At 42.1% G+C, this 26,459-nt stretch overlaps 2 protein-coding genes across 5 annotated transcripts in view; one reads left to right on the forward strand and one right to left on the reverse strand.

Moving 5' to 3' along the window:
* LOC139768413 (uncharacterized) overlaps nt 1-26,459 on the forward strand; it is a 370,378-nt gene that overhangs the window by 84,552 nt on the left and 259,367 nt on the right. The gene's annotated exons all lie outside the window — the stretch shown is intronic.
* LOC139768408 (synaptogenesis protein syg-1) overlaps nt 1-26,459 on the reverse strand; it is a 268,779-nt gene that overhangs the window by 10,215 nt on the left and 232,105 nt on the right. For 3 of the 4 annotated variants that reach the window (XM_071698554.1, XM_071698556.1, XM_071698553.1), the window contains 7 exons: nt 19,927-20,081; nt 12,058-12,202; nt 10,180-10,310; nt 8,666-8,825; nt 7,214-7,513; nt 6,669-6,968; nt 2,442-2,684 (listed from right to left, as the gene is read on the reverse strand). In XM_071698554.1, the coding sequence (XP_071554655.1) occupies nt 2,442-2,684; nt 6,669-6,968; nt 7,214-7,513; nt 8,666-8,825; nt 10,180-10,310; nt 12,058-12,202; nt 19,927-20,081 (1,434 nt within the window). The remainder of the gene's footprint in view (nt 1-2,441; nt 2,685-6,668; nt 6,969-7,213; nt 7,514-8,665; nt 8,826-10,179; nt 10,311-12,057; nt 12,203-19,926; nt 20,082-26,459) is intronic. The other variant, XM_071698555.1, reaches the window with a different exon arrangement.

Raw genomic sequence — 26,459 nt, forward strand, 5'->3', positions numbered from 1 at the left:
GATCTCGACGTATCGATTGGAACTTGCAAGTAAACGTGAACTTTTCAAATAACATGGTAAAGTTGTACGAAAAGCACTTATTAAAAATAAAAATTTATCCTTGACATATATTACTACAGAATAAATATGATGGTTTCTCTTGGTTCCTATAAATAATATTTAAATAAATCATATATGTACATTTATACAAAAAATATAAGTAAGAAATAAAACATTTTTATTCTGCACTCCATAAATTAATAATAACAAATTGTGCTAGTTCCAATTAAGATTTAATAATTTAATCTATTTCATTAAAAATGAATTAGATATTGTAAAGCGTTATAGCTACGCGAATTATTCATAGAGTTTGCTGTATCATTCATTGAAAAGAAAACCGCGATATAATGTGTTCGTTATGCTATTAAACTAGTTGAATCATTAATTCATTTCGTGATGACGCACTGAACTTTATCGTAATAAACTAATAACTAGGAGGCATTACTAATGTATATCGATACCCGGCTTAATTCATCGAGGAGCAGTATGCTAATGCGATATGTTAATTAAATAGTAATTTGTACATAATCAGATATCGTTTCGATCGTTATTAAATAATTAACTAAGTAATATCGCGTCCAGAGTAATTTTCTTCATTAAGTTAATACTATGTATCTCATTCAGACGACAAATTAGCGTCCCGGATATATTTCGGTCTCAGTTACAAATATAAAATGACTGATAATTATAAAGGAAATAATTTGCCTTCTTTTTTTTAAGAGAAATTCGTGACAGTATTTTGTTGATTGCGACAAAAAACCGAGAAAATATATGCGTCTATAAAAAATTTAATATCAAAAAGATAATAAAGAATTTATTCACAATATTGCTTTAACAAAGCTCATCAGCGCGATGGTAACTGTTCGAATACGTTGTGTATCGGATTCGCATAAGCGAGCACGATGAACAAGTCTCTCTCGTAATCGGGTAATTTATTAACAAGTCCGGGGTTAAGTTCTATGGTTACCAGCTGTATATTCAACCATAACCGCGCGTTCGGCAATGCTGTTCTCGCGGTATTACTGCGAGCGATGTAATGACGCATAGCATACCGCTGTGCGATGCTGACGCTGTTAACGAATCGCGCCGCGTTCGCAATAGAGTCCGCTGAATTTCCGGTCCCGAGTACACTTGGTCAAGTGTTCTCGATCGCTGTCAATCAGATATTACGCTTGAAAGCCACCGGCGGGCAATGTAGCTGATAAAATTCCCATGTCGAGTCGAACCCTCGGAACAGAAACGTTAACCCTGCCGGTTCCTTTCTTGTTTTTTTCTTTTTTCGTAAAAATTTGTTTGAGTAAAACTGCACTTCTCTATATGATCTAATATTACTCCAACCGGATATCATTTACCTCTATAATAAAAAAATAAAAAAATTTCATTAAAAAATTCTATATTTAAAAATTTATAGTTTATAAAATCAAAAAATTTAAAATGTTAGGAGCAACGCATACAGTGTTGTTTTATTAAAATAAAGATAGATTAAAAAGATCTAAAAGGAACAAGGGGGTTAAACAGTTAGAAAAATCGCGTTTTGACTGACTCTTTTTAATTACAATACAAATTGAAAGCCTGGTACGTCTAAAGTAAATTCGCTAAAGCGTACGCAAAGAAAAGTGGAATAACCAGACACTATCTCGTTCATATGATGAGAGTAATTAAGCGTCTAATTTTAAAGACAGAGGATAAAGCAGAGGAAACTGAAACATTATTCACGTACAATTTTTAGATTTGATTATAGTACTTCGTTATTATTATCGACGGCACGAAATTGAGAGTTTCTCTCGACGTCATTTGTACCTCATTTTTCTCGATCATTTACGTAGTAATAAATTTACGTGCGATTCTTCGACTTCAAAAGAAAGAAAAGTTGTGATAAAAATATAGAATTTGTTTTGTACGAGTGGAAGTTTTCGCGTTACCATTCAAAAGACAGGGTGTCGATAGAAGTAATCTTGCATCGCGTTATGTCTTGTCTTTAGTCGCAGAGCGCGGGATACCTATACATGCGTTAAATATTTTCAGAGCAAACGTGAATTGAGCGTGCGTCAATCGACGTATATCGCGCAGCGATATGCGTTACACGTTGCTCGTCGTTATATATACAGCGAGCATTGCGTTACCGCGCGCGATTTACGCGGCCAAATAATTTCGTGCATTGTTCGAATTCTCGCAACCGTGCGCTCCGCGTCGGATATGCATAGGATACTTCCGAATTTTTTATTTACGCATTTCTCGCATAAAGCGTGCATCAAACAACGCAAATATTAAACAATTCGGTGATAAAAACCGACAGGCGTGATACGTTTGATCAATGTCATGTAATTTTTCGGGTACACAAAGCATTTGATGTTCGCTTTTTTATTAACCATTCACGTTCTCGTACAAAGACGGTCCCCTACCTTTGTTGGTCGGCACAACGTCCGGATTTCTGTCGTCCGCGTCGTAAAGGTCCTCCGAACTCGGTGCGGTAGCCTTCTTTAGAGGTAAATCGCCCGGCCTTTGAGCTCGCCTCTCGCTCCTCATTTTCAGGGCGGCTAGGATGGCGACGGTGATGAGCAGGAGTGCGGCGACCACGCCGATCAGGCTCCCGAGTAACGGAGTGAACTCGAAGGGTACCGGAGTACCTGTGAACAAAACGCGCACTGCTCTCGTGCAAGTACGTCGATGGCAGTTTTTCCGCTCGCGCGGATATATTGAAATATTGCGGTTACGTTGAAAAAAAGAAATAGCCTTTCTCTCGGAGAATCTATCCAAACGCGTCGGTGGGATCGATAAAGTACGGGTAAGTGTGGCGGCAAGCGGCAATATGTTTGGTAAATAATGCGAATACGTCTCGTGTATTTGTGCGCGAAACGCTTTTGTGCCCCGAAAATATTTCATTCGCGCGAAACAATAAACCAGCCTTCCGAGGGAAGTACCGGGCGGGACAATTTTCCGGACGGGCTGCGAGGGTAAACGGGTTAAACGAGTTAAAGTCACATTACGCCGTAAAAAGATTCGAGATATTTGGCCCGCGCGAGAATGGAGCCATCTGACTACCTACCTACCTACCATTTCTAAGATTAATGAATTCGAATCCTTTTGATATCTCTCCACGTTTAAACACCGCTCCCGGGCGACGTTTAATTTTCCACGCCGGCCGTCTTCCGCCACGTCTTCCCTCCGTACTCGCGCGCGCTCGCACACCACTCGCTCGCTATACCCGCTCTCCACCGGTCCGTTTTTTAATCTCTTTCCTTAGCCCGGACCCTCCTGAGAGACATCGCTCGTAATTGCCACTCGTTTTAGTCACGAGCGACCGAGTGTTTTTACTCCGTGCTCCGATGCACAGCCAAAGTGCACGTTAATTTTTAATCAAGGCGAAAGTGCACCGGGGCACCCATGATATTTACCCGCCATCTACCTTCGTCACCTCTGCTTTTCCCCTATTTCCGTTCTTAACTTTAGTTGATTTTTACATGTGTGTTTTTGTTCGGCGATTTGTCCCTGTAGTTTCCTTGTAAGGTATTTCAGGATAGAATATTTGTAATTTTATATGCCACATAATTTTGACACATTTGACGAGTGGACTTTAGAAAATTGTAAATTGTACTCGTAAATTTTCCATAATTTCCATATTTACTTTAATTTGAGCGAGAAAATGAGATTTTTTCAATTACAAGGATTTTAATTTAAAAATATCACTGAATGCTCAAATTTTGGAATAATAAGATGAGTAAAATCAATTTGCACGTAGAGAGAGAATATATAGTTGACTACTATTTCAGTTGCAAGGATGCTCGTTTCTCTCGATAAATTAAATCCTGTTGAGTTACAGAAGAAGCGATATTTTGTTGAGGATGTTTTTTCCTTCATTCATCATTGTTTTGTTTTTCGAAAATTCGGTTAATTTGACAATTCGATTGATTTAAATTGTTAGTTTTATTTACAACAATCGTTATTTTGTCGCTCGTTATTTGACTTTCCGCGGGGAATGTCGTTCCGCAGGAAAATCATACTCGACTAGTTGCAAAACAAATACCGCGGGGTTACCGTTAAAACCGACGATACTGCACGTGACGATTTATAAATTACAATTTTTGTCCCGTGGGTATCGAATCCTGTTTATTTTTCGTAACGTGAAAGAACTTTTAATATACACACTCCCACCAATAATATTTGCCGAACCGCGCGATACGGTGCGGTACAGTCGTAAGCCGGAAATTTGCACATCGCGGAAGTTTGCGTACGCGGTAAATGGAATTAAGCTCGCCTGCGTCGCGAGTATTTGCGTATCGCGGAAATAGAGCGCGCCTTCTTTTTTTTTTCCCGGGACCGATCAAATTAAAAACTATGGTAGAGAGATCTCGGGCGAGAGAGCTGGCCGGCTCTCTCTTCGCGGCGTATTTACTATTTACATCATATAGGAATCCGCGCGTGGCCTGTATCGCCATGTATATGCGGGTTGCGCGCGTTACGCGCAACGTGTTAATTTGTATTTCACGCCGTGGCGCAATATCGGGGGAGCACGGTGGACGACGAGCCGAGATTTCAGAAGCGCTGCTCCAGTTAGCGCAGCCGTGCCGTGGTCAGGCGTTCATGCGGACGGGGAGGATCGCGAGATCTTCCTGCGTTTATCGCGTACGAGGCGCAAGAGCGAGGCGACGACGACGGTGCACGGGCGACCAAGGTAGGTGGCTGATCCCGGAATTTTATTAAAGTTTCACACTCGCCCGGCTCTCGCGGCGAGAGGATCGATTTTCGAACCGACTACTCCGCCCGCATACGTACCCCGGTTTATATACCCGGTGTATATACACTACGGGTAGTGCGCGGCGCGACGGGTGCATTCGCCTGAATCGCACCGTGGAAACTGACCGAGAGAGCAATTTCACTTGTAAATTCGTCCCGGACCGATATATATAGATATACATATGTACACGCGCGCGCATACACACACACACATACGTGCATGCACGCCCGGGTCGAGTATATCCGTTCTAGGAGAGCCAGTAGATCCTGAATCTCTCCGCGTCGGTCGAGATCCTACCACCCAGAAATCTACGGAATGAATGCGCCGGGCGAGGGATGGATTCGACGGGATTCATCCTCTCGGGCGTCTGGACCGGGATCAACCGCGTGGGATTCGTCGGTGGTGGCTCAGCTAGCGCGCGGCTCGCCTTTCTTATGGACACGTAAGTCGACGTACCCCTCCTCGCCCCCCGTTTACGAGATCCCTTTGTCTCTGTAGCGGAATATACGATGTACGTCTAGTGCGCTCGGCTGCGCCGAACGCGCGAGAATCGAGAGTTAGGTATATGCAAATGAATGTTCACGAGAAGGGGCGAGGTTTGTCAAGGGAGTTCTCGTGCGATCGAGAGATTCCCTTGCGAAGTTATATCAATTTTCCGCGATTTTACGGTGAGTAATCGTGCGAGGATTCTATCGGCGCGTTACTCTCACAGAGACGTTCGTTGAGACGATTATATCGCCTGCGGGAAGTTTCGCGTCACTCTCATAGATCTTTCCCACTTTCGTAATTACAGGTGGACGACGAGATTAATTCTCGTAATTACTCATGATATATCCTGTCTCTGACTACTCGCGCCTCGCAAATATTATTCATCTCCTCTCCTCGGCAGGATGGAATTTCTCTCAGTCTTTACCGAGGCGCGGGAAATCCTGGCCTCCTTGGCCGCGGTATCGAATGAGAAAAATAAGCCGGGCACCCCGTGGTTCAAACGAGCCACGTTTCGAAGGGGCATTCGTGTTTCGAAGGAGCACGAAGTAAATCTGGCCAGTAGCGTTTTACGCACCGCCAGAACTGCCGCCAATTTTTGGCCGAAACCGTTTCGTGTAAGTGGATTGGAAAACGTCGGAATAGATTACCATTCGCGGCGGGCGGACGGCCGTTCCGTAGAACAATCCACATACACCGGTACACGTGACGTGGATATAACTTACGTAATATCCACCCAGGTGATCGCGCGCACGTATGTGTGCGTATGTGTGCGCGGGCTCCGCCGATTGAATTTCTCGACCCAGATGCTCAATTTTCGCGGTGAAACCTTTCGCATGGTCCAAGTGCTCTTTAGCTGCGAGAAACGACCGGGCCGGTATATCGAGTTCGACTCGGGGATACGGATCGGATGAGCGGATTAAAACGTTACACGGACAATCCGCGCGGGTCCGTTCGATTTAATTCGCTAATTCGATTAACCCCCGGCGTCCTCCGGTCACTCTCATAATTTATAGAGCGACGCTGCGCCGGTAATTCGTATACGTATACTCCTATCAAATTACTTATTTCGGTGATGCAGAACGCGATCGATAGCGTCAGGGCCCGAAGCGACTGGTTGTCTAATTCCGACATTGTCAATCATCATTAATCCCGATCGGACTAACGTCAATTATGGATCTAGGTAACATCGTCTCTCGTATTCCGCAGGAATAAAGTTTTCTCGATGGATTATTGTCTTATTGCGAATTCTACGCGCTAATAGAATTACTTACGTTAAACTTTTCTAAGCAATGTAATTAATTCGTCATTCAAAGTAATACTAATCGCGGAAGGAACGTTTTTTTTTGCCCATATTTTCACAACTCTACGGATTCCGATGAAAGGAAATATTTCTAGCACAACTTACCAGTCTGCTTCTCGGCGACTTTGAGCGTGAAACCCTCCAGCAGCGCCGGCTCGCTCCTTCCCTTCGCGTTCACCGCGTACAGGTTCATATTCAGCACCTTGCCCGGTTCCAAGCCCTGCACAGTGAAAGCTGCATTCTCTCTGGATGTGACGTTAGCCTGCAGGACCTGCGTGTGCTGATCGAACACTTCAAGGAGGAAGTGTTGAGGCTGACCACCGTCGAAACCAGCGGTGCATTCCACCGAGAGAGATTCGGTGGTCTGGTTGGTCAGCGTGCAGTTGTACGGCGCTTCCGGCTTGCCTGCACGCGCCATTAACATTGTGTTTACAATTCTCTCCTTCCCTGTCTCTCCATCTCAATGAAAATTATTTGAGAGATACTGATTTAGCAACAGACTACGCTGTTCCGGCGCGGCGCGGCGTTGCGAAACTGCTCGGCATGCAGATTCGCAGAACGCTTCCCGGAACTTTTCCCGGAAATCCTTAGCGACTCACGAGAGGTCGGAGCGCGGGCATTACCGGTCTACACCGCGTGCGTATACTTACCCGCAGGAATGATGTGAAATATGCAGGCATTCTTCTGCTGGCCGGCCGTGTTGCTCGCCCAGCAGAGCACGGTGCCGTAGTCCATTTCCGTGACCGGCCGGTATGTGAGGATGCTCTGAGTATGTCTAGTCGAGTTCTTGTAACGCGCCTGCGGCACGTCCTCCATCTCTTCGGTATTGTTGAAGGTCCAACGGAAGCTCTCCGGCGGCGGATACGCCTCGACCCTGCATATCACCCGCGCGTCCTCGTGCCTCGCCACTCCGTAGATTCGCTTTTGATCCGGCACGCAAATCGGTTTGTCTGGGAAAAGAACGGACGCGAGCGACTTTATTAAATCAGCCCGAATGGCCCCGAGTGGCTTTTGTTCTATTTGATTTACCAAACTTTGAGAGTCTAAACGTATTTGGTGTAGCTTCTTTAAATTGTATTTATTCTTATATATATCTATCCGTTTACGTTGATATAAAGACAAATGTACATTTCTCTTGTTTTCTCCACTTTGTCTCTCGACTTTAACACATTCGTGGCTCAACGTCGTGGCAGAACGTTCGAAATCCAAGGTATTAAATGTAATGGCTAGCGAGTAATCTCGGAGAGTATAAAAATTTACTGTTGATAAATCAAAACGGTCGATTCTTACAGCGCATACAGCGAACAGAGATAACCGTAACATACGATATGGAGACCGAGAACCGAGAAGTTTACGCGCATTTATTAAAAGTGCGAGAGGTGCGCGGCACGAAGCGGGATGACCACCGCCCGGCTTTTCGAGGGGAGATCGATGGGCATTATTCGCTCGCTCGCTTGAATAGTTTCCCCATTTTTTCGCGGCGGAGTGAGTAAACGAAGGTCGAACGGGAGGTATGGGGGAATCCCCAGTTTGCCGGTTCGGAATAATTTGTTGGTTCGCTGCGGATCGCCCTATTTTTCTTCCGCCACCCCCCTCGCCCATCCTTCATCCCTACGCCCATTTTCAACGTGTTTTTAATGAATAATCATGCCGACATCTTGATATTTGACGTTTATTCACGAATAATATCCCCGAAGCCTCATAAACCCGGTGACCAATTACGCGGCTAGACTATCGCGATTCTCCCTAAAGTCACCTCGAAGGCGCTTAATAACGTCGCTATTTAAATGTCAGTCATCGGTTACATTGCCGTGTCGTTTACAGTGTATTACGTTGAAATATTTGTGACGTTGAGCACCGCTTTGACGGGCAAAATAATTACGGGGATTTTGGGCGGGAAATGGGAAATAATCGAGGCTGGCTTTGTAAAGACCAAGAGAAAAGGCAGAAACGATATTTTCGGCAAAAAAGGTCGGAGAGAAAATTTAAAGTTGTTCGAAACAAGATTCCTTTTCTGCACAAACGAGAGGTATTATACATTTTTGCTACGCGACGGATATCTTATGCTATATATAATATCAATGATGGTATAGAACACTTACACATGATCTTGAGCTCCACGATGTTGCTGTAGCCGTCGCCTTCGACGTTGCTGGCGACGCAGGTGTAATTTCCGGCCTGGGACCGATTCACCTCTCTGAGAGCCAAATCGTATTGCTGGACTATCACGCCGTTCTTCGCGTTATTCTGAATCACGTTTCCCTGGAACAATGCGCATTCGCGATTAGGTCGAAATGCCGTTACTATCTCTCGACTAGTGTCTTTATTATTTCCAATCTACATGGTAATACAATCATCATTGTCATCGATAACTCATGACTTATTCTTGTGCGAATGTGTGCTTGGATCAAACGCTTTAATTGATAAATACTTAAATATACTTATAGAAACAAAGAGACGGGAATTGCGGGGTTTCACAAAGCACGAAATAATTTATAACCTTTGTCCAGGTGAAATTCATGTTCAAGGTGAAAGTAGCTTTGCAATAGGTGGGTTTCACTCAGGACGACGGGGACGGGGATTTTACTTAATTAAATGGGGTTTTATTAATATCGAGTTAATTAACGGCTACCCCAACGACGACGACGGTAAAGTTGGACATTTCGCGTATTTACAAAGCATTTATGGACACCGTGCCATAATATAACGTATTATATTAAACAATACATAATGACGTCAGCGACGTTGGAGGTAGAAAGGACGCGAAACGTGAATAGACATTGTCGGCGAAATGCAAGGAGAAACGACGCGTAATGAGATCTGCGAATATAACGTCGATGTAAAAACGGCGTCAGCGGAGCGAAGGAGTATTATACCACCATTTATATCGGTACACCGTTTAGCGTCGGCTACGGTACACCTTCGGAGGCGGAGTCTTCGAGTAACGTTGAAGATCAAGCTTTCGTGCTACATGCAAAGGAAAACCCCGATACGCCCGAGATAAAATTTATCGAAACGAAATTTATTACTAGGTGTTCCATTCGGAAAATCACGTTGTAGCCGTTTTAAGTAAACAGTCGCGAAGTGGTCAGTGAAAACGGTACGTCCACTGCATAAATAGAAATTTAATTAAGATAAAGGATGAGTCTAATTTTATAGATGCACTTAAGATTACATCAAAGGATACTCTTTTGCGTAATTGTGTTATGTTTGCGTTCCACTTCGCGAGTCGGGTAATATTTGGAGAGGTAGGAAGAGGTTTTAGGCATGCGGAAAGTTTGTTTCCTATTTGTCGGTTACGGCTGCAATAGCCATTATTCTGAGCCAACAGTTTTAGGAACTATTCAAGCGTAAATATATCACTCGCGAGAGAATCCAGAGGTCATTGTTCAAACTCAAACCTCTGGGCTTTTACCCAATTCGAATAATGCATTTTTATCCACGATTCCGTCCCGCACAAAAGTTTCGGTATCGGCTTTTTCGCATTGCCGTGCTTAACATTTTTAACGACGTATACACGAATACGGATGTATTCACAACAGAAAGCTTTTCTATTTCATACTTTCGTACTCTGTGTTTCATATTTGATATATACTATAAGACAATTTTGACTTACGTTGTGCTTCCACACGACTTTGTAGGCACCCGGATTCGCGTGAACTTTGCATTCGAAGTATACATCATCGCCTTCCTCGATGTCATCCGGGTTCATGTTCGAGCCGAGTTGCAGGTGTAAAATTGGAACAACTGTAAGAAAAACGACGTTCCTGATTATTTCACGAGTCTTGCTCGAATTAGTGTTTCGACGATAAACATGTTTTCAAAAGAAGCTGTAGTTAGTTTCAATTATTAAGAGAAATTAGTTTTAGCTACATTGCATCGCGCGCATGATTTTAAACAAGATTGAAACAATCGATTCGATATTTATTTAAGCGTTTGTAATTTATAGAAAACTCTACATATGTTGCATGTGTAAACGCAAGTCGATATGTTCAAGCACTCGTTTTAATTTAATGAAGAAAATAATGAAAAAGAAACAGACCTTCTGTAGGCATTACAATTAAATTTATCTAAATTCAATTTCTCGTTATTATTACTAGAAAGTGCGAAAGTATCCCTTCAGTTTCAATATCTAAATTAGCGGAATGGAATTCCTAACGAGTTATAACATAATCATCTTTCATGAGGATCCGACTTGTTCGTCGAAAACGACACAGTGGAACTTGTCTCGCAGCGAACTTTCGAATTTGCGAGCGTCGAGATGCCGCGGCGGGCAAATAAATCGGGTCGCGCTGGTCAGCCACCGGCCACGCCGAACGTTCCATTTTGGCCCCGTCGTTGACGTCTCGTTATTGTGATTACATTCGCGTTTGCGCGAACGTAATCTATATCGACGGCCTTGTTTCGGCCTGCCAAGCTTTTAACCCGTTTACCACGTTCGATATACATACGGACGGCGTATGGTGCTGCACGGTCGGCCCCGGCCGTATCCCGTTATGCATGTACACGTGCACGCGTTGACGTATGCCGCGCACACGAATTTTCCGATGTGTCGATTGTACGGAGAGACGACACCCGCGCGATGCTCCGCTTATGAGTTTACGGCTTTGATGAATTACTGCCAGCTTGTTTTTGCGCGGTGATGCGCGCGGCGCGGCGTTTAATGGGCGACAATTCTGATTTAAATCTCTGAAATGTCCGTATCCCCGGCAACTTTCCTACTAAAAAATCTATTACGTTTCTCTTATAAAGGAAAAAATTCCAGAAAAATATTCGCAGTGAGCCTGTTGAACTGAAATTTCTGGGATAAAGATAAATGTTTATAGTACGCATATAATTTTATCCCCGGTGGACTTAATGTTTTATCTTCATAGTCGTATAAAAATAAAAAAGTAAGTATTAAATATATATTACGCCAAGAGATATTCCTTATTCATATTTTATCGCGCGGTAAGCGTAAAAGAGGGAAAATGGCCACTCGTTCGTTATTATCCTTTAATACGGATCGAGTACTGTTTATTCGCTTGCATAATATTGATGACGGTGTGTTAATGAATAATGATATCAGTGATAATAATGCTGGCTCTGCAGAGCATATCGTGTTGCTATTACTAATATGTAAACTCGTGGTCTACCTCAGCCATCGGTTTGCGATCTGATATTATCCTCGTGCAATTTTTTATTTTACTGCGTGTACCAATATCATATATGCAGTGGATCGTAATTATTCCAATTATGCATATGATAGCATGCAATATGTTCTCGGAATAATAGCCAACAAAACAAATTACGTTATTGTTATGTGTTAGATATATACAAGACAAAATGTATCGTTTGTATGTAGGTGTAATTTATACAGTCGCTGAATATCGTTTTCCTTATCGAGCCATCGCAGTTATAATTGAAAATCGCCGGAAAATCTCTGATTTTCGTTGATAGTTTGCGTGTAACTCTATCTTATATCTGTTGTACATCAGCGAGGGTGCATACTTACAAAAAACATTCAGTTTCCATGTGTCCTCTGCTATACCACGTTGGACTTTGGGATTTTCAGCCCTGCACGTGATAACTTTATCGTGATGTGCTAGAGTAGGCTGAAACGACAAGATGGAACTCGTCATGTTACCATCCTGCGACACCTGCAACAATCGAATCGCAATATCCGTTTTATTAATGCAGTTGTTAACAATATTATTTATCATTATTTAAGAAGAAATATATTTCGCTCATATAATTATAAAAAATATATAAATATCTATAGATAATTTAACTTTGTTCCAATTTCATGTAAGCGGTTGAATAGTTAAATTTATACGAGAATTGAAAATTATGATCGCAAGATCATTCAAAATTGAAAATGATTCAGTTCGATTTCATTATTTACAGTCGGAATTATTGAGTCTAAATCTGTTCGAACCAAATCTGTTCGTTAATATTTTAATATCCAGTTTCTCAAAATCATTTAAATATTAAATACGGTTTTTCTGCTATTACAGCAGTTTGGGTCTTATCTCCAGACGAGGTCATATTAAAAGTTGTTAATTTAATATTACATTAAATTTTTCAACAATCTCGAGTTTTAGTATTATCGGATTTTTAAAAAATTATTCCCATAATCAACCATAGTGAAATCATAATTACGTATTACATATTTAAGGCATATGCGCCTTATATCGCGCCCGTTAATTGCTTTCCCGATATTTTTTGCTACAGCACGCCTATTAAAGTGCGCATTGCATGCAAGTACGAGTAATTAAATCATGTGTACTGTAATATTGGTTAATATTTAATATCAAAATACTATTTATTCGTTAATCGGAATAACAATAAATGAACAATCTGCAACAACAGCAGCTATATCCATTCATTGTCAGCTACGATACGGCATCAGCATTTTATTGAATATTTCGCGCATATTGTTGCGAGAATTAATTTGCAGGCGCTTCATTAAAGTTTCGTTGCTAATTAGTGTCGGAGCCAGATATCGCGTATGACAAATGTAGAAATGTGATACATGCATTTTAATATGTTCATTACGAGGAAAGAAATGATCGCACATTATGATCGCACCGAGATAAGCTATTTTAAATGCCTTTTTGCAGATTCATAAATTATGCGCAGTCCTAATTTCTAAAAGGTAGCTTCGGCCCTCAGAAGGATAGCTCTAGTAGGTATAATTATTCGTACTCGCGCAAGGCAGCATGCGTTTGAAGGTTTATAAGCCAAGCGTTAATCCAGCGATAAGTTTTAATGACCGGACGAGTCAGTTCAGGAGGCGTTTATCACCCACCTTTGCGGGTGGTGTAATAGGATCTGGCTTTCACGTAGAGTACATTTCACCCTTACCGCGAACGCAACTTTAACGTGCACGAAACCGCCTACTGTATTTACGCAAATGTACGCGAGCTAGGTGTCTCGTCAGAAAACATGTAATTATCAAACATGTAGGTATATGCACGATTACTCCTTGATGCGCGCGACCTCGCTCTGTTTACATGTAAGAATTCCTCACTACACCCTGTAAACGGCGTATTATATTTTTACACTACACATACTTATAATGCATTATTTTAATATTTGTACCATGAAATTAATCAAGGACAATCGCATTACAAACATCTCTGGATTACAATAGTTTTTAAATTATAAATCATTCAAATTAGAGAATAATATCGCACAGAATTCGCGCGCCTCAGGTTTTTAATTACGCTTACATTTATGCGTCTTGACATCTTTTATCGATTTGTTACTGATTTTCGAAATTAATATTGATTTTGACTATTCAACGCTGATTTGATCATCAGCATAAATAAAATTTATTTACGTTTTAATCGAAAAATATTTATAAAATTTAATTTCTGATTACCGTCTTTTCAATTTACGTTTCCTGAAAGAAGTAAAATTGTATGAATTTAATCAATTAAAAAGAAAAAAGAAAATCGCTACACTTTTTGTGACTTTTTATAATTATTTTCAGCCTTTTCTTAGTTTATTAAAATCACACAATTTTGCTTCTTTTGAAGAGTAAGAATTGGGAAAAAAGTAATAAAAATAATAAATTAATTAATATAACTGCTTCTTTAATAAAAGCGCAAATAAATTTTATAAATAAACATTAACATTTTTTGTAAAAATTATTTTCAAATAAAATAATTAATCAATTATTCAAATTTTTATTTAAAAAAGATTAAATTGGACGTTTGAATTCCTTTTTTATATTACGGATGTACTTATCATATATATAAATCAATCAAATTACAGCACATTTGTCGAATTAAGATTCAAGTAATAATATCGTTAGCATATGTTATGTATATGTGGTCACTTTGCTGTCATTCGTGTGATGAAACTCGAGCGGGTAAGATGATGACTGATGACACGAGCCGCGATGTATCATCGCATTACCCCTCGAAATGCGATCAAGTATCAGAAGATACCAAACACGATCATTCTCTATGAGCAATTAGCGATTACCGTGAGGTTAATTACTTCTCGCTATTAACGCCGAGGCTATTTTTCAAAATAGATCTCTTGCTGGATTTAGCAGCAGGAATCGAGACGGTTATATATTATTGTTTAATTGCACGATTTACGGATGATAATTATTTCTTTAACGACGCTTGAACTCGAATGTACTCCAAGCTCGAAATTTTACGTCCATTTATCTGTAATTTGCCCGTATTTTCGGATTGAAAGCGCGGAGTAATGCGCAACTTGCCGGATCGAGTAATCCAAGTAACAGAAAAGCTCTGGCGTATATCGATCGTTTATTAATAATACGTGTGTTCTAAATGTGTTCTAATGCACAATGCGCGCGGACAATACTGAAAATTTTGAATGTGTATTTTACGACGGTTTATTGAGTCTTAATTAGCCATAAGCTTTATTAATCGCATCATATGTTGTGTATCAGAGTGAAATTGCATTTACAAATTTTTCGTTATTAACGAAATATCGCGGGTATGGAACGGATCAACTCCGAATTGAGTGGCGTTACGATGCGTTTAATTAGTTCTATTGTAATTAACTTCGTATTTTAATATTTGTTGATCGCGTGTGACATATATACATTCGATATTTGTGTACCGGCGATTTGTTAAAACTTTCCACTGCAATATAATTGGATTAGTAAGTATATTAAACTCTGGAAATGAGACTGACTGCAGATATCATCATTTCAATTCAAACGTGGAAGGAAGGAAGTACGAAATATGAAATGTGTTACTGCTACAGGAAATTCATTTCTTTACATTACAACGACAATAAATGGCACAACGATTAGTACAATTAATTGATTTTATATTAAATGATGCTCTCATACCGTACTGTAATACATATTAATTAAAATAATATATTGTAACGAATGTAGAATAAAGGACATAATTTTATTTTGATGTAATATTGAATATCGGTGCGTACGTAAAATTACACGAAAAATTGTCATTTATAAAAATCGTTGTAAATTCGATGGCAAATCTAATTGTTTCCTAGCAAAATAATAATGTTCCTGATGATGTTGCCAATAATTTAAGCCACTCTCTTATTGAAATGTGGCTGAATAAAGCCGAAACTATAAAATAAAAATTAACTAAAATTTGTTGAATTTAATATTAAGCTCAATAAGATCTTCGAAATTTCAGTTGTGGCTAAAAATATATTGACATCTCGTTGCTATGTAAATTTTTTTTTTTTCAATTTACGAATGTTGATTTCGTCTCCGAAATACGAGTTTTATGGAAATAAAAATAAATTATTTATAAAATTATCGTAAAAAAGGGACGAAGAGAATCTATCTGAAATTATTTTCATGAAATATTTCTAACTTTGAAAAAATTGTATTCAAACATTTTTCCGTATAAAAACTCCACGCGTGATTCACCATACTTTAAATTTTTCAAAATTCGAGAATTTTAATATTCCATAATATTTAGGGAAACTTAAATGTAATGCACAACTTGTGTCAGATATACACATATGTATATGCCAGGTTACATTTACGCTTATCGTATTTGTCAGGTCGTTCCACCATTTGTCTTTCTTTAACATCAGTCGTTTTAATGGAATTTGTATCGTTCTAAATTCAGCGAATGTACCGAGCATGTGTAACATAAACTTAGAATTTTGCATTTTAGAAATAAAGGAAGAGATAATGGTTTCATGCGCGTAATAAAAATGCCGCCGGTTAATAAAACGGCTAGCTCGTACCATTAAAAATATAAAAATTTACAATCTTGCAATTCTCTCAAGAGCGCGATTAAAATCATGTTAATACGTTTTTGAAAAAGCACGCAACATTCCAGCTATTTTCCCCAGAAAACAGACTGTAATAAAAGCGTGACACAAAAGCGCGAGATCATTTAAAAAGAAGGAAAAGAGCATTGATTTATCGCTATCTCCAATTTATAACACGCAACTAAAGCTCACTCGGCGTACTTGCAGTTTTGCAATTCCTAGCGCATTCCAGTCGATACCTTTCGCCAGAAGATACGGCGATCTCGACGAGCAGATTGTCCCGGCGAGAAGATCGAAACTTTTGGACCGCATTGTACGTACGTACGAAGCCCAGAACGAAATTGGCTCGAAATTCGTGCGGCGGTCATAAATCGGCGAAGTCGAATCACCCACTGCCAACTGTACTGTCCACCCTCTCTTCCACCCCTGCCGCGACTTCCCTCTCTGCGTCCCTCTCACCGTGCTTCACCTCTGTGTCCTTGTTCTCCCTTCCCCTTTCTCTCTCTCTCTCTCTCTCTCTCTCTCTCTCTCTCTCTCTCTCTCTCTCTCTCTCTCTCTCTCTCTCTCTCTCTCTCTCTCTCTCTCTCTCTCTCTCATTCTCTCTCTCTCCCTGCGTTCGCCTCGATATGTCTACCGGTACCGAACTTCATTCGACACCGCGATATTATGACGTATAACGCGAGATAGCGCGAACGTGTCAGAACTGGATGCCGCCTGCCTAGCACCGACCAACAACGTGATCGTTATTTGCGGCGGAAAATATCAGCCCTTTGGATCTCCGCCACTAGCGGATCATCGTCGATCATGGCCGGTCGCGCGACACCGATCGAATCGGCGAATCGTTATTGCAAAATCCACGTGTATGAGCGGCGGCGTAACCGGAGCTCTCGCGTACCTGCGCTCATTTTTCATTCGGAAGGTTTTACTGCATCTCGATTATGCACGAAATAGCCGGCCGGCGAGAGAATAACGTTACATGAAATTTCCGTGCACGGAGATCGTGTATCTCTTTAGCATTTTCTTCCATCATAATTTATTGCGAATTTCTGCGATCGGACAATTCGCACTTTTTTCATGGCTTTTATATCTTTAAAATTGTGCAAATTATTACGTAAATTCAATAAGAAGACAAAACTGCTGTTTGTCAATGTAAATATGTTCAAATAATGCGCGTGAAATCGCGTTCGTAGAAATCTCTGTGAATTTTTCCAAAGAATCATGGATAAGACAATGACAGAGGAGAACAATTGAAGTAGATACAGTTAACTTTCCAGGGCTCGTTTCGATTTCATCCGACGAATTGCGCTCTAGAACGATTTTCTGGTAAAAGCGTTCAACAGATATAATGATAAATCGATGCTTTACGAGAGTTCAAGTACAATGGCAATTTCATCATCGTTGCGCGAAACGACCCAGATAAAAAGTGATGCTTTTGACTTAATCGTACATTTTTAACGATAAGTTTTAGAATTGTGTTCAATACGAAATGATTAACGTAAAAAGTATATCCAAATAAGCTTTATTTTCCATTTTATGAATAATTTGGAATTTCTCAGAAGTCTAACGAAGGTTGATTAAATATCAAACCGGAAGAACATTCTAAATCTAATGAAACGACTATCGGTTTGAAGTTTACAGAAATAATGTCAGCGATTAATAAAATCTGGGATTACTATCTTTTGCAGTAACGAGCTAAAAACTCAATCGTGAAAGAAATAGAAGGAAGAGCAATAATAATAAACTAGTAAAATACGTTCGTGCGCGCTTGTGTTGTTCTATTCCCGCTACTATATATCTCTCTCAACATTCAGATCTGTCATAGAACTATTGACAAGTAGTGGGATGATGGATGGTAGCCATCACTTCAGCTACATATGTACTATGCTGTCTATATATTAGATAACTTCGTCCTGCTCTTAGGTCAAAGAGGCTTACTTAACGCCATTTCGAAATCGCATTTATCATTGCTCGACTTGTGCGATTAATTGGGGCAGAATAAAAAACGGAGATTCCACCGCGCAATTCTATCGCGAATTGCTCGATTGCATATATTAAAATATATAAAAGTGTATTACATTTATAAAGTAATTTTTACAATATAACATTATGAAATACATTGCACCTAAGTTTGCTAAAGCCAAAAGATGTAATCTGGACTATAATATGCATTTTGACGCTATATTATGCTATGAAAAAGAGCAATTAAGTTTTTCTGTTCGCTCGTAAAATAAGTCGATTCACTTTGTGGAATGACGGATTCAATTACGTACGTTTACAGTCTGAACGGAACACTTTAAAACTTACATACCGCCCGAGACGAGCGGGGTGTGTATCGAAATTCGAAATGCAGTTTAACGGAGGTGAGAGGGAGAGAAGCGCGGCGAATCAAAGAATCACGTTTCAGGAAGAGTTCGCCGCGGAAACGCAAGAAGGGCGTAGATCGATGTTCGTACGCCGGAGTTCGAGTACGTATAACGGAGGAGTTTCCGCGTCGTCCGGAATGAGCGAGGATCGAGGCGGAAGGGAGGAAAGGGGCACGCGCGCGCGAGACAGGGACGAGGCATCGAGCCCCGAGGTGAATCGGAGCGAGAGCGAGAGATCACGAAAGCATCGCCGCTATCCGGTAATTGCGCCATGGCGTGTCAGAGGGGATGCTTAATGGCAACGATGCAAATACCGATACCGGCGTTAATGCCAGTGATTTCGCGGAGAACACAGATCGAAGAAGAAGCTCGCACCCCTCGGACGCGGAGACGCGCGGGTTTTTGAGTCTCTCCTTCGACCCGGCAGACCGTTAATTCTCAACGGAATGCTGCTTTTTTAATAGCGTCATCTTTTCGTTCATACGTGGGGAACGGATGCTATGTGGGACGCGACGTGTTTTCGCCGACGTTGAATCATTCCGCGACAGGGTTGGCGTGACTTCGTCCCTAAGACGAAGTAAGAGTTCCGCTGAATAAGAATTTCGCATATTTCGAAATACGCGATATTGCAAATAGAAGATCGGCGAAGAGGAGATAATGGAGATCGATCGCCTCGCTATCGACGGATACCATTAGCGTAGCGCGAATTAAATGGCGAAGAGGAAATAGCCGTGCAAACCACGATGAATTATTTTGTTTTTTTTGTTCCGCTTCGGCGAAGGCGGAATAGGAAATTATTTCACGGATCGAGTCGTTTGTCTCCCTTTCTGTTACCATTTTGCGCCGACGACACTTGTCGCGACACAACTTTACTCGCGCGGAACCACCGTTTTATCAATCGAATCCGAAACGAGTATCGAGTATCGAGCGTTTTTTGGCACTCGTAACGGTTACGTGAAACCGAATGCCGAAATGGAGTGGTCATTGTACAAAGAAATATGAGTTAACATTTTTGCTGAGTAAATTTTTTAAGTGCTTCGGAGACTAATTAATTATTTTTTCTCGGAAAAGAAACAGATGTGTATTACATCTGTAGAAAATATTTCTTATATAAAATACACTGAAAGGTTACAAGTGTCTAGACTGCACTTTATTTGTAATAAAGTGCAGTCGTAAAATAAAGGATCTAATAATAAGTGAGAATTTCTTTTCCCTGAAGACTTAGATTCTAACTACATCGCACGTATCGATCAGCTATAGAGACTTACCCTTTCCGTGGAATTGGTGAGCTTCCTGCCGTCCATGTACCAGGACAGCTTGGCTGGCGGCCTTGAACCCACTGTCATGCAATTAATGTCGTACTTCCGATTGGCGCTGAGGGGCGCGTGCTCGCTGCTGAGTATCGTCACCTTCAGTGGCCTCACTGAAACAGGAAAAGGACGCGCGATCACAAAAGCGTACGAGGGCGAGATGGGCGTAGAGCGGTCGAGGGCGTTGATGGCGCTTGATCAAAAAGCACGAACAAGAATTGCGGCAGCTGCGGAATTGCGGTGCTTAGAGTGGCCACGGACTTGTACCACCGTCCGCCCCCTACCCCTCCCTAATGCGTTTTAAACGAGTGGTACCGCTGCAGTTACCACCCCGAACGTATTGCCGCAAAACCTACACTCTGATAGCTTCGAGGGAGGGCAGTGGCGCGCGCGTTCGCACGGACCGCACCTCTCATAGATTAAGGCTGGTGGGCGTACGTGTGGCGTTTCACGTTGATTAATTGAGACAAGTATTGAATAGTGCGAACAAAATGGAGTTAAACATCAATCTTTAGCCTAATCACAGGGTATTACAAAATCGTAATTGCCAACGCTCCGATATCTGTCTCCACGATTATACTAGTAAGCTAATAACTCTCCTTCTAACCAGACTCGAAGGAAATACATGTAAGAAATCTTATCGAAGCAATGTATATAAATAATTAATTATAACGAATAAAAATTACGGTGTTTTCAATACTAGGAAATCAGCGTTTTAACGGAAATCCATTTCGGACAAGAAATCAAGTTACTTAAAAATCTCATAAGCGAAGCGCACACTAGCAATATTTACGAGACATTAAATTGCCTTCGCAAAGGCGTCACGATAAGTGGCGGTATTGACAACTCGACGAGGGGGAAACCTGGATGTAAGTGCCGATGTATTAGTCGCTCGATTCAACCGCGAAATAAGTCTCGGCTAAATCACTCGCACCAAGCCCTTCCATCGAATTTAATCGGCAACGGTTCGGCAAAGGAACGTCTTTCTTCGCCGTGCCGGGATACGGAAAAAGCGCGAAAGCGCGACGGCCACGACGGAGGCAGACAGGGACGGAGGAGAGCGGGGCGGGCGGTAAAGGCAGAGGAGAGATTTTTCATTCAAGCCGCACCACGCCCAGAGAGTCTGGAATTAAACTTTCAGTACGCCGAACTTTTGACTCCAATGAAAAATTCTCCTCTCTTCCCCGCTCTTCCGCGTCCACCATTACCTTCACCTTCGCTACCTTAATCTACCGGCTACAATCACGCTCGCCGCTTCATCGTGTTCAATCGGCATTGGTGCTAAAAGCACGATTACCAGCATAAGCCGCCGGCACTCGAGCGTCTATACAATCGTGTTGCATATTCGCATCACGCAATTCCGTGCTCATGCGGTGAATGCGGCATCGTAATTCCGTTCTTGAACGCTATTCAATTTTCCGATCTTCAACCTTGTTTAAATACCATTAGACTCTCGGATATTCAAGGCCTCTTCGACGCTGTATCTTACTCCCGATCGCGATTTCATATCTAGCAAATCTTTCTTTTAATACGGGAGAGAATTTTTCGGCTTTAATTTTTGCAAGCTAATCAGAAATTAGTACTCGCCTTCATCCGCCCTTCTGGCACGGTGCTTATTATGTGAGTCGAGTCTTTTTATCTCGTCCCCTTTTTTTCTCATGTTTATTATTTCGTTATTACGAATAAAGTAACGTGCACGCTTTTTGCTTTCTCGTCGTTACGTGAGTGGACTAGGAAAGAGACGTGACCAGGGAGCAACATTCTTCTCACGTTGTATAAACGTTCGTCAGCTTTTTCCCCGGTTGTATTGTATACACGCGACGGATGGTCATGACGAATAGCGCCGTGCGAAAAAGTGCGTCGGCGGTGTCCATTAGATGACCACTGAGTGCCCATCGAGCATGCGAACGTGTCGTGGTCACACCGATGGTCTAATGGGTGTCTGATGGATGATGCGTTTCGCGCATGGATCAGATTTATAACAAATAATGTTTCCGCCTTCCTATAGATTCATTAGACAATTTTTCGCTTACCGCAAATTTAGTGGTTAATAATTTTCACACTTACTGACGTTCACGTTTTATGAGACACTACGTATCTATTTATGAGAAATGATTTATTATGATTAAATGTGACGACTGTTCAAGCTGATATTTAAATTCTAGGATTTTTTTCATGTTAAACTAGTAATCTTTTAATATCGTACAATTGATAAATTTTATTTAGAAAAAAATGTCATTCAAGCATATAACGTCTAGTTTAAAATGGAGCTCTTTTAATAGTTGTTTTAATAGTATTATACTTTCGATCAGAAAATTCTGTATCATTTCCATAATGAATCTGTATCTTCGGCCAAATATAAACGAGACTTTATCTCGTTTTATCTCATAAAATAAAATTTTAATTGGAACCCATTGAAAAAGAGAAAATAGACTATTATAAGAAACCGATAATATAACGTAAAGTATCTATCGGAATGCAATATCGAATGCTTATTCGATATTAAAGAATACTGATAATTCCGGTTCTGACAATTATTATTTTTACGATAATAATAAACGTATAATATCCCCACATACCTACAAAGTTCTGGAAGTTGCTTAGACAGACAAACTGTAAATAACGCCAATAAAAACGCCCGATGGGCGTCAAGGACGATTGTTCTTTGGGATTGCCGGCAGTCGCAAAAGGATTCGACACGTTTCAGGTAAGAGGCACGAAACGACGGAATAAAAACGATACTAACGAGATCGGGGTGCAAAAAGGGGTTAAAGAAAAAGGGTGGAGAACAGAGGGGAAGAAAATGAGGAAAAAACAAAGGGGGGGAGAGAGAGAGAGAGAGAAGGAGAGAGAGTGGGTGAGTAACGAACGAGCGGACGAGGTTGAACTTATTGTTATCGCGAATTGAAAATACGTCCGTGCTTAATCCGGCGGGGCTTACGGTCGCGTTTGCATATCCCGGCTGCCTACTTTCGCCCGGACATCCTGCACCACCATCGGTAGTTTTTGGCGAGTCCGCCGCGCCATCCTCTCTCTGTTTATCCGTACTCGCTTTATTACGTTTCCCGGATTAATGCAAAGTTACAGACAAAAAGATTGTAGGTATCAAATGTACTGGCGCACGCATGGAAAAACAGAGCGAGGCTCCGTATCCGAGCGAATAATGTTACGTAGATGGACCGAAACGGCTCCGCGCGACCGCGGCGAGCGCTGGCTTTTTACCGCGCCGCGAAAAATGCAAAACAATCCCCCTTCAACGTGAGGCTGGCAACACCGTGTGTCATCCCCGGACAGGACGCTGTCCTAACATGACGCACTATGAAAGATGCATGTTAAAATGCTTCCATTCAACCGTGCCTTTTAAACTTCGTCATTTAAGCTACGCATCGCTAAACGTCGGGAAACATTTCGAAATTTACACATCTGCTTTTTCACTCTATATAAAAACATAAAGCTCAGCCATTTTGTTTTAAAATAACGTATCCACCTTGTCAGTATACGCTTAATATTTCGCAGACAATAACTGATATCGTGATAACGTGATCCTTCGATGCGCTGAGAAGATATTACCGATTTTTTAATTACACCGTTTTTATGTATGAACACGACTGCGCGGAGAGACTGCAATTAGCATTGAAGTTTGCGGAATTGCAATATTACATTGTGCGCATTGGCGCTCTAATGAGTAACTCCCAGCAACGCGTCGTGTAAATTTGTTGGCCGACTCTCGTGCATTAGTAGTAACGGACGGAGGGACGCTAATGAGTAGGCGAGGCAGACCGACTGAGCGTGGACGCTGTTTGAATAGAGTGGAAGACGAAGTTAACTCGAACTAGGTAGATGAAGAGTCCGCGAAATAGCGTCAGCGCAGCGCGGAGCGGAGCGGCGGGAGTCCGGCGGACAAATTAATAGCGGCGACTCTGATTCTGTTTGCAAGGAATCGCGGTCATTGTGAACCTGAATCGCAGCGCAATTTCGATCACCGAAATACGTCCGCCCCCCTGTCTAAAGCCCCATCCGGCTCGAAACTCCGGGGAAGACAAGTTTCGCGACGAGGCCACGCGAGCGGCTGCGGCGGCGGATGCGTTTCGCCCGGGTCGTACAAAAGCGTCGTCGCGGCTGCGCTTTTATTTGCGTTCATTAGCCATTGCGCGTGTTATGAAACTCTATGTAACGCCGATCGAAAACGCGGGAGTTTCTAGAAACTTTGTTCAATGCCCGAGTTCGTAAACCAATTACTCGTTATTTCATCCGTGAAATGATTGCGGGCGCGCCTGTGTAAGTTTCCCACGGACGCGCGTATCGATGTTACACCTGTGTAATTTATTTATCTCGCAGTATTTTCCGGTACGCACGGTACGTTCTATAAATCGAGAAACCCGAGAATTTAACGTTACGCGGAAGTTTCGTCCCAGATATCGTATGTGTGAACACGCTTCTAATTTATCCCGATAGGAGACGTTGGCGGTTATTGTTATAACATTCGTTTTTCACTGTCTTTTTTTCTTCGTAGGACCCGAAACTCGTCCTCGTGCGTGTCGCGCAGCGTTCCCGGGGATCAAAAACAATTACGTAGACGCTGTCGGTGGCCGATCCGTCGGCGCGACAGTGACAAACCTGCAGCAGGGAACGTCCGGAGTGTCCTAACCACTTTCCTTAATTCCATGCTCCCTCTGGACCAGCATCTATCCCGCTCAGCAATGATCACCAATAACATTAATCAAGAACGTTCCTCGCCACGCCCGCATGTCGCTCGGCGATCCTGCACGGATCCTCGGTTCTCGGAACATTTACGGCTCTCTCGTTAGGTCGGCGAGAGAAGGAAGAAGCGAGGGTCGGGCCGAGGGAAACATTTGTAAATGCACGGCCGTCGTTGTATGCGCGTTCGTATATACGCCCGCGCATTCCTACGGTTGCGGATTGTTCACGGGTAACGCGGCCTTGTCCCGAGGTCACACGAGACTCACTCGACTTCAGTCATAGTCTGAGAGGGCTCTCCCGTCTCCTTCAAAAGCACCGTCTCCGGTATACAATCAAGGCCTCCAGCCCAGTTCGAGGACTTGCGCCTCTTTCATCGCTCTTTCTCTCGCTCCTTCCTCCCCGCCGTCTCTTTCTTCTCGCCTGGTTTGCTCGGCTATCCTTCCGTTCCCATCGGTGGCTTTACCCTCCCCCGTCAGCGTCCTGTCGTCATGGTAGTCGTCGCGGTCTCGTTTCGCGCTACGAGATATCACAGAGGAAAACGCAGAGGCCATCTCGTAGTGGCCCTTAACTATCCGCGCACGACTCGTATTTCTACTTTTATCCCCTTCTCACTACCTTTGTACGGCTCCTTTCCCGTTCCTTCGACGCGGTTGCGCCGCCGCTGCCTTTGTGAATTTCTATGCATTTCTCGTGGGTAACGTCGTTTGCTACCAACGGAGCCGAGAACTTTGTAAAAGGTCGAGTTTTGATGCTGCGGCAATCTGATTTCGAAATGATTACGAACTGTATTAAGCTTAGACAGAGAAATACGAGGAATTAAGAAGGAAATGACTTTTAAGTCGATTAAAACGATATAATTATAGAGACGCTTATTTACGTCTCTACGTCCAGATCTAGACCCGAAATAGAGTTTTTAATAAAACCTGTATTAATTCATTTATTATTTAATTTAGTCGCGGTTTTCGGGGAAACGTTTGTTAAACGTAAAATTTATGAAACAAATATAGAATAGCTGAAATTTCATCCCACTACTCTTCTATATTGGTTATATTTGTCTATGTTGAGGGAACTTTAAATACATAAATAGATATATAAATGGATTAACAAACAGAGCGTTTGGTATTTTTGGACAAATAATATATACTATTATTGTCTCTGACTATCATTTCATTTCGTCCGTATAAATATCATCTTTATACAGAAATAAAAAAAGTTTCCCTGAAAAAGTAACGTCGTCAGGGCGAAAAGAGGAAGAGACTCGAATAAAAAAAAAAATCGCGCCTAATCTCAGAAAATGATATCGCGGATTCTCGCCGACGTAGTACGCCCGGGAGAGCCACAAAAACGACCGAACAATCGCTGATCGGACGGGGGAGTAAAACGGGCACATCTCCTCTCCCGGGAGCCGGCTTCCCAGCGAAACTCTTCCCCGAAGAGTTTCTCAATTTTCAATTCCATGAATACTCGCCGCGCGCGCGAGCGCGACGTCCCCTACCGAAAATGGCTACCGTGAATCCCATCGATGTGGATCTTTTTGTCTCGCGCGACTTATCAGCCGCGCTCTAGGAAGGAGAGCCGCATTGAAAAATCACCGATTCCATTAAAAGTTCCAGCGGATTTCCGGGGCTCGCTCGGTGTGATTTTCACCCGCCTCACGTCACGACCTGAAAGATCAGCTCGGCGCGGCTGAATGCTCGAGCCGTGTCGTAGAAAGCGACCTGATCACCAACGGCCAATCCAAAAGCTAGCGCTCGTCGATATTACCAATCTTTTTCCCGATTTTTTTATCT

The sequence above is a fragment of the Temnothorax nylanderi genome, unplaced genomic scaffold, assembly GCF_030848795.1.
Source record: "Temnothorax nylanderi isolate EJ_2023f unplaced genomic scaffold, tnyl_v1.0 TNYL_tig0016_pilon, whole genome shotgun sequence".
Classification (NCBI taxonomy): Eukaryota; Metazoa; Arthropoda; class Insecta; order Hymenoptera; family Formicidae; genus Temnothorax; species Temnothorax nylanderi.